This window comes from Lycorma delicatula, chromosome 1 (genome assembly GCF_047948215.1).
Source record: "Lycorma delicatula isolate Av1 chromosome 1, ASM4794821v1, whole genome shotgun sequence".
Lineage (NCBI taxonomy): Eukaryota > Metazoa > Arthropoda > Insecta > Hemiptera > Fulgoridae > Lycorma > Lycorma delicatula.
Genome location: NC_134455.1, coordinates 162,970,688 through 162,980,487, shown reverse-complemented (window position 1 = coordinate 162,980,487; position 9,800 = coordinate 162,970,688). Strand labels below are relative to the sequence as shown.

The 9,800-nt window shown below is 29.8% G+C and overlaps 1 protein-coding gene across 2 annotated transcripts in view; it reads left to right on the top strand.

The window, feature by feature from the left end:
• The first annotated feature begins 1,765 nt into the window (after window positions 1–1,765).
• The window catches only part of dsh (Segment polarity protein dishevelled), a 94,758-nt gene continuing 86,723 nt past the window's right edge, over window positions 1,766–9,800 (top strand). For both annotated transcript variants that reach the window (XM_075366319.1, XM_075366310.1), the window contains exons 1-2: window positions 1,766–1,987; window positions 7,163–7,232. In XM_075366319.1, the coding sequence (XP_075222434.1) occupies window positions 1,827–1,987; window positions 7,163–7,232 (231 nt within the window). In that variant the 5' untranslated portion in view covers window positions 1,766–1,826. The remainder of the gene's footprint in view (window positions 1,988–7,162; window positions 7,233–9,800) is intronic.

Below are 9,800 nucleotides of genomic sequence, written 5' to 3'. Positions count from 1 at the left end.
AATAACAAAAAAGAATATGAGAATTGCACACTGGTTTTTTTAAAGAATTATTAAATATCAAAATTGTTACTTGATAAAGGTGCAAACATTTCTTCAAAGCAGCTGCCATGATAATTTTCAGTAGATGCTGAAGTGAAACAAATTGCACTGGTGTCTAAATATTTGTCACTGTTATCAATGCTGGCACTTGTTTTAAGTTAACATCAGTACATACTGTATACTAGAATTCATTTTAGTTTTGTAATTTTGTTGCCTTTTTGTGACCCCCTAGATTTTGACCATTACAAATCATTAACATGCAAATATGTTTATACTACATTCATAATTTTTATAACCTGTTTAAATAACCTTTTCTGTCTCGCTGATCAGAAGGGCATTATACACATTAAGTGGGATTTATAGATTTTTAATTTTTAATTATAGTATTTCTGTCTGTCATGGCATAAATCTTCTGAGATATATTTATAAGCGCCAGTCAAACCTTGCCTTATTTAGAGAGTAGTAATGTTCTCAGTGTTATAGCTAATCCTTACCGTGGATGGGATGAAGTAATAACTTATAGAAATGACTGTCTACTGTACCCTGGTGGTTTGGCATGCTTTTGTACAACTGTATATTTAGCTCGGTGAAGAAAAGAAAGGTAAATGCCAGGTTTCTCTGGGATGTTTGCTAATTATGACCATCATGAGTGAGTGATTTTGATTCTTGTCAAGTTACCAATTAAAATAACAAATGGATACTTTTATAAAATTTATATTAAGTCATGGAACAAATATGAATTTATACCACTGCTATCATTATACTCATAATTTACACCACAGGTTGTCACATTTTGTAGTTTTTCTTTTGTTACTTACTTTTCTTTAACTTGCAAGATTTGAGTACAAACATAAAAAAAAAAATCAGTGTAAAAAATCTTTAATCATACTAACTGACATTGCTGACTGATAAAATTTTTCAGTTACAAAGGTCTGGTGTCAATATAATATTCCACCATTACTTTTGCAAACATCCCCGAGTAATTTAAGGGTGGAAATTATGGGTGCGGGTGTTAAAAATTGCGAAACGGCTAAGCGAGGATTTTGGGGTCGCAGATGACAAATCCGATAGCCATTTGACATAAAAAAAAATGGCGATTTCGAATTTGACATTTCGTCATATATACAGATGATTTTTGGCGGGCAGTATGTTGAGAGAGAGCTTTGATGATTAACTCGGCTCCGCATGATTCAATATATCTTTTGAAATCCAAATTAAACTCATTCAGTGTATGATGATAATTTGATTAAAGTATGACTGAAAAGTATAAAGCAAGTTCTTAAAATTTAGAAAAGTTTTGTAATATTATTAGAAAATGTTTGCTTTTCAGTTGTAAATTTGTTTTGTGTTTTAACAAACGTGTTTCTATAATTATTCTGTTTCTGTAATATGGTGTACCATTATGCTACTATGATTGATGGAACAGGGATATCACAAAACATTTTTTAGACTTAGTAATTTAAGATAGTGCAGTAACAATACAGCGACTGAGAAATACCATGTTCGTATTTCAGACATTAAGATTTTTTTGCCGCAAAATTAAGACAAATCGCATCTCAACTTATGTTCCAATCCATGAGAGTATCTAGTATTTTGTGAGTGGGTTAATTCTGAGAAAATTTATTTAGTGAAAAACTACGTGAAAAAGTTTTAAAAGGTAAATGGAAAGAAATTACACATATATTTAGGTGGTGTTTTGTACTACGTAGTTAATTGATGTTATGATGGACTCCATGTTGAAATTCGTGATTACTGTCTAGGTTGTGGTGTTATTTGTATGTAGAATTATGGAAGAAACTAAAGTAATATATCATATTGATGATGAAGAAACTCCTTACCTAGTGAAACTTGCTATCGCGCCTGAAAGAGTTACGTTAGCGGACTTCAAAAATGTTTTAAACCGGCCTAACTACAAGTACTTTTTTAAGTCTATGGATGACGATTTTGGGTAAGATAAACAGTATTGTTTCTATGTTTCTTATACATTTTAAGGAAGTTGCTTCTATGATATGTATAATGAATAATTAGTGTGTTAATTCGTAGACTAATATGTTAATTTTCGATCAAATTTGCAGTTTCCAGTAAGTGCAGACGCTTATCAAAATCTGGTTCTTCCATAAATGACAGTTAAACAAGTGTTGTTTAATAAGTTTCTTGTCATTTGCATCTTTAGAAAAGTGTATTTAGTGCTTTTGATAATTTTATTATTAATACTTTTTTTTAGAGTGAAATGCTTTTTTTAATGACATTCTGTGGTTGAATGCCTTGTTATATCTATATGCTTGATTATGAGAATTAACCTTAACTTGTGTTATTTTATTGTAGAATCTTACTAGAGTTGCCAAACTGCTTATATTTCTCCATTTGCAGTCTTAGTATAAATATCTATTTATAAATTTTTCACACGAGCCTGAAAAACAATGTTTTTTTTTTTGAACAAGTTTGCTAACAAATTGATGAATAGTTCAAATTCAGAATGGTTATATTAGCCAAAGCTTCATTATGATAAATTGTAGTGCGTCATTTAAGTGGAAGAGTTTAGTTTTGGCCATTCATTAGTTAATGCAATACATTTAATTATACACTGTTTCTTTCCAATTGGTTTGAAAGCTTAGTTTTTCCCATTAATGTGCCATATGTTTTTCAGACATTCAGTTGTAATATTATGAGAATTGACTAATGATAGGTCATCTGGTGGTTGTCCTTGCTGAAAAATGAAATATGTTGTCTTATTTTATCATGTGTGGGTTAATTTATTGCTTTGTGCTTTCATTAAATATTTTTTTTACAATCATTTATAGTATTTATTCACTACTGCCATTTAGTAATTACATTTTTTCAAATGAAAATATTTCTTAATTCTTGTTTTTCTTTTTCAGTTTTAGAGCTTATTTAAGGTCTGAACAAAAATTACTTTTGTTTGAGATTGGTCTTTTGAGAAGCTCTGTAATTTTGCTGGTACTTTTCAATTGTATAATTTGCTGCTTGTGTGAAACAATTATGAATTCAAACAATTAGGGACTCGCCTCCAATTTTGATGAAATTTGAAATGTGCTGTAATTAGGACCTAAGCTATTCATTACAATTGAAATTATTCATTGATAGTGCCTTTCATTCGAGTTATGTGCCTCGTAAATTACACAGTACAGTCATGAAAAATTTTGAAATTCAGCATTGTAGTAGTGTATTGTAAATTATTTCCAAGTAATGGGTTATTGTTTGTAATTATGGACTAACAATCTGCCAATATAATATTTAAGGTTAATTGTTCATGGTTAGCAAGTGAAGCTAGTGTGAGGTTATGTTGGTATATGAAGTTTAGTACAAATAATAGTTACCTAAACTAACCTAACCTTAACCTTGACTTAAACCTAACTAAAGTAAATTAAATAATTACATAATATTAGGTGAGGGTATTGTGTAACTTATGAGGGATGAGGGATGTAACTTGGGTGAAAGGCATTTCTGACGAATAATTTCAATTGTTTCCAAATTCATCAGAATCAGAGGGTTAGGCCATAATTTTACATAATTCCCACTACCACATACCTCATGCCAAAACCTTGAATTATTTTGGGTGTAACCACCTGTCTGGATAAGTCAGTTTATATCTACGGTTCACTGCTAAATCTTGAAATCCTTTGGATTCCCAAATCCATAGGATTGTCAGTTTATTTCTGTTGCATCTGGCAAAATATATTCTTTGAAATATAAAAACTAACTAGCCTAGTATTTCAGCCCTACATGTTGAAAATGGAATTGAAATATACTTCCTCAGTCATCTTGATGTCCTACGGATATTCATTTACTGTAGATTATTCTTCTATAATTTATATTTTCTATAGCCTACGCTTGTTCATTTGCTTTGATGACGCATGGCTTTGGATTAATACTAAAAATATTGAATTATGGATAATATTGAATATTGGATTTACAAAAAAAATTAATCTGTTACAAACAGATTCAGTGTTTGGAAAAATGAATAGTGATACTGGAAAAAACTATCAGTTTTTTCTTGATTGGTTTTGTGAAGTTTTGAGAACTTCCTGTAATCATTATTTATTACTCATGGTGAAATGAGACTGTATGTGCAATTGGGCTTAGGGGTTGTGTGAGTGTTTTTGTGTGTGCTTGTGTACACGCATGCTACCATTTTTCTCAAAAACTACTGGACTGATTTCAGTGAGGTATTTTGCATTACATAGGTATCACTTCAGAGCAGATTCATAGACATGTTTTATGGTTAAAGGCCACCAGGGGACGCTGAAGTAGATGTGTTTGTTGAAAACAGCTGGGCTGATAGTTTTTGCATTATGTAGGTATCACATCAGAACAGGTTCTTAGGTTAGTTTTACGGTTTTAAGCTGTCGGCGGGTGCTCCACTAGGAGGTATGTTTCTTAAAATGGTTTTATGGGTTTTTAAAATTATTAATTTTATCACTTGTGTCTATATAGAAGAGTGTGGTTTATTATTACAATTACATACATTATATAATTCACTGTGTGCATGTGATGTCCACCCCAAACACACAGACACATACTTACACAGACAGATACACACACATACAGACACACAGTGAGAGAGACATGTATGGTAGTTCATTAACAGACAAACCTAACATGCGATATATGATTTTCATCTGTCTTTTGATACTGAAAACAAATATGAACTCATAAAAAATTAAAAATTTTTAAATTTTAATTAAAGGATTTTTTTTCGTTTTTCATCGTAAAGTTTTAGCATTTTAAGCTACTATATTGTATTTTTTTAGCTCATTTTTTATCTTTTAACTTTGTTGATGTAGTTTGTAAGCTATAAATAAACAATACTAGACAAAGAATTAAATCATATCATAGTCACATGTTATGACATTATAAGTAATATTGAAGAGTGAGCCTTCATGGACAAGATTAATTATGTCTGTGCAGGTCAAAAGATGTAGCTGAAAAACACAGCTGTGTTGTTTGTATTAAGCACTGAATTTAGGAATGAATTAATTTTGTTCAGTAATATTGCTGTCTTCAGTATAACAGTGCAGTGTCATAATGCCTTGAAATTGTGTAAATGTTGTGGAATCCTAAATTTGACATAAAATCAAATATCATTTGTACTTTCAGTGTAAAATTGGTGATCAGGATAAGACGTGGTCTCCTCATATAGTATGCACTAATTGTTCTGTATATTTAAGAGGATGGCTGAAAGGTACATGGAAGGCTTTGCCATTTGGTGTACCAAATGGCCAAGTAACAGATTGTTACTTTTGTTTAACAAGTGTGTCTAAAATTTATAAAAAATCTAAAAATACTGTAAAATATGCTTCATTGCAATCTGCAATCAGGCCTGTACCTCACAGTGAAATTATTCCAGTTCCTGAGCCACCTGTGAATGTATGTTTCGAAAGCAGCGATGAAGAATCGGGCAGTATTGAAGAAGACGACAATGATTTTGATTTATCTTCCAATAAGCCTCATCTTATATCACAAGATGAATTAAATGACTTGGTTAGGGATTTAAAAACTGCAAGGTTGGAATTATTTTTAAAAAATACAAAATTTTTGGGCTTTCAAAGCCAACAAAAAGAACTTTCAGTACTTTATTGATGAAAATAATTTGGTTTATTTCACTAATATTGATGAGCTTATGTTGCACTTAACAGAAGACAAGTTCATAAACCTGAGGACTGGTGCCTTGTCATAGATTTGTCAAAGTATAATTTAAAAGTGGCTCTACTACACAACGGTAACAAATATCTTTAGATACAAATTGCTTATGGTAATAATTTGAAAGAGACATATGACATGATGAAAGATTTCTTAAAAAAATAAATTATAAAAACATAACTAGAACATATGTGATAATTTGAAAGTTATATTTACTTTGGCATGCAGTTAGGCTATACTAAGCAAATGCGTTTTCTTTGCGAATGGGACAGCTGAGCTAGGGATAAACATTGTTACCAAAGAAATAGTGGAACAAACGAGACAACTTAACTCCAAATGGAAAAAATATTATTCATGAGCCCTTAGTTGAACCCAAAAAATATTTTTACCTCCTCTCCGTAGAACTAATAAAAAAATTTTGTAAAAGCAATGAAGAACGGTAGTCCCAGATTTTTGTACATCAGGCAAAAATTTCTGAATGTGAACGAAAATTTAAAGAAGAAATATTTGTTGGTCCTCAAATAAGAGAGTTGGTCAAAGATGATTTGTTTAACTCAATGTTAAATAATGTAGAAGTGGGCTTCATTTAAAGACATTTGCAAAAGATTTCTTAGCAAATAAAAATCCGACAATTACTGTGATATTGTTAATCAACTTCTTCTTACTTCATAACTAGCTATGGGATGTAATATGTCTTTGAAAATGCATTTCCTCCACTCAGAAATGAATTTTTTCCCGGACAACCTCGGAGATGTAAGTGATGAACATGGTGAACATTTCCACCAAGACATTTGATTGATGGAAAGCCGCTATAAAGGGAAATGGAATACTAAGATGCTGGCTGATTAATATTGGACATTAATTCGGAATGTGCCTAAAGCTATTTATTAAAAAAAAAGCATCAGTGAAATCATTCTAACACAGGTATGGTCATGCAAAATTATAAATTTTACAGATTTTAACTACATTTTCCCTTAATTTTTTTTGAAGCGTAATTTATTTAAAACTAAGGGTGATCAAAAAATTGTATTTACAGATCTGTAATGTATGCAAACAACTAATTCAAGAAATCATATCACACTTGGAGAAAAAAAAAAGTTTTTTTTGACTGTCAGTGTAAGTAGAGAATATTAAATAGACTAAACTTGAAATATGTACCATGGAAGATTACATGTGTAATAAGATTTTTATTTTCTGATTATATAAAACTGGTCAAAATTCACTTTCAGATGTTAAAACAGTATGGTAAAAATTGTAGTAATCATGTAAACTTTTATGAGTGTCTTCAACAGTTCAAATTGGGTGGAGCAGGTTTCACTGATTTACATCATATGAAGACCATATATAAATAAGTTTAAGTATTCTAAAATTAATAAATTTATTAATGCTCATTTTTAAGATGGAATAACACATTATTTTTGTTTGTCTGAATTTTTAATGTTTAATAATGTTTGTATTTCAGTGTTGTAAAAGAAGAGATAATTGATGATGATGCACATTTACCATGTTTTAATGGAAGAGTTGTATCTTGGGTGAGTGAAGTATAAATATGGTGTGTAGTGTTATATTACAGCAGTAATAGCAGTACCAAAGTACTGTAACTTTAGTAACTAGAAAATATAATCATTTGATAGACTCTTGAGTTTTTAGTGTAGTTAAAAGTATAAATTTATTATTAAAAATTAATTACCAATTCTTTCTTTTAGTTTATTTCAGTTGTCATGAGGTATTTATACATTTTTCTTTTTTACTTCCTTGTACGAAGTAAAGGAAGTATTGTGATGGCAAAAAATGTTGGTTTTCAGATTTCAATGGAAATATCCATTTTGACTAGTTTTGGTGTGATGTCTGTATGTACATATGTTTCTTGCAGAACTCAAAAATGATTAGCTGTAGGACGTTGAAATTTTGGATTTAGGACTGTTGTAACATCTAGTTGTGCACCTCCCCTTCTGATTGCGATTGACTGGATCAAAAGACTTTTTCTTAACTGCAGTAATAAGCCTTTATTGAGAGCTTTTCAACGATATTTCATAAATGGTACTTATTTTCATTTGTTCCAGAGTTATAGCCAAGTAAAATTTTAGTTAATGAAGTATTTGGATCTTACAAGGGGAGGGCACATTAGTTCGAATTTAACTGTTTCTTTTTAAATATATTGATTTATTAATAATTGATCTCTGATAGAAAAAAAAAATTACAATAATTAATAATTGAATAATAATAAAAAAAATATGAAAAAATATCAGATTAATGAAATAAAATGTTATGTACTTTTCCATTTAAAGAAGTGTATATGTTATTTAGTAGGCGTAAAAGGAAGTCATGTTGTGTCCACATCAGGTTTTTTATTAGATGTTACAGTTTGCTATTTTTACACTATAAGATTACAGGTAATCATGGGCGATACAAATAAGCATTGCATTATTGCAGAGTTCATCCTAGCTCTTCTGACACTCAATCAGAAGCAGTATTCCTTTAATCTTTTTTCAGCAGCTTTGAGAAAGTACAAACTGAACTAGCATTCATTTACAGGTTCATTACATGAATTAACATTATTGTAGAAGTTTAGTTTATGATTGTAATCCAGTAATAGTAGCATTAATTAGTTCTACTGCAGTCACAAAACAACAGTGTTTCAGTTTGTTGACATTAAGTAAATTTTGCTTTGAGAATTTGTTATAGACAAATCTCTATTTATTTCAAAAAAATATTTAGATCCTCTAATTAAGTATTTGTAAAGTATAACTTATAATTATTGCTATAATATGTAATTATTTAACCAATTTCTAAAATCCATAAAGTAACAAGAATAAATAAATAAATAATAGATAAGTAGATACTTATTTATTCTTGTTCATTTATGGATTTTAGATGCTGCAAATGAATCAGCCAGAATCTAGTTTTACCACTTCTTTGAGAATAGATATAATTGTATCTAACCAATTGTTTTTATTTTACTAACTTAGAATAAGAATTTACAGTGATGTGAAATTTGTAATTTATATTTAATATTCAAAAAAAGAAAATACATTTAATATTGCCTTACCAACTATTACAAAAAACCTGTTTAACACTACTACTACCTGTGGCAGGTAGCTGCATGATTCCCACAAATGTAATTTAAAAAATAATATAAACTTTCTTTTAATTTTTGTTTTATAAAGTTTGTAATTCATTTTGTAAATGTTAGAAATTTAATTGAAATTTTTTTTTAATGTTGTGAGAGTGGCATATATAATAATTTTGGCTGTGTAATTTAATTAGTTATAAGTTACATGATGCAGTGTTTCTCTACCTGTGGGGTACATCTCCCTAGGGGGTCATGATAACACTAAATGGGAGACACGAGCATATCGAAAAGAAAATATAAAAAAAATTTATTAATTTACTGAAAGGAAAGAAAACAAATACATTCTGACATAATAGGTAATAAAATACACATTTACACACTGATATAATACACCTATAAATAGGATTATATCAGTACTGCATAGTGTATTTAATGAACTTATCAATAATAAATTAAAAAAAAGTTTAATAATTATTAGTAACTCAACTCTCTTGGGTATGTCCTGGAAAGTTTTTCGAAGGAAGGCTTAATATTAGAAATAAACATTCTGAGTTCTTTTTCTATATTTACCTGAGATCTATATTTTGTCTTCAAAGCAGCCACTGCAGAAAATCCAGTCTTGCAAAGGTAGGATGTTAAAAATTGTAATAGTATGTGAATAGATTTAGAATAGTAATAGCTTTCAGTGCAGAAAATTCATCCATCCCTGCCAAAAATTCAAGTGATTATTACTAAATAGTCTTTTGATTTTGCCACTTGTCGTGAAGTCTATGAAGATTTTTTTGGCTGTTGAGAGCCTTTCGGGGAGTATTTTGAGATGGATCCCTAACCCACTTGTAACTTGGTACCAAGTTGTCATCAATAAGAAAATACTTTTTAAAATTCTTTGCTGGCATAGCTAAATAATTTTCAATGTCTACAAAAACAACTTTCACATGTTCTTCAACTTTTTAAGTTTTAACACATTCATCCTCATTTTCGAACATTTGTAGGTTTTTTTACTTTAAATTTCTGCATCACAATTCCA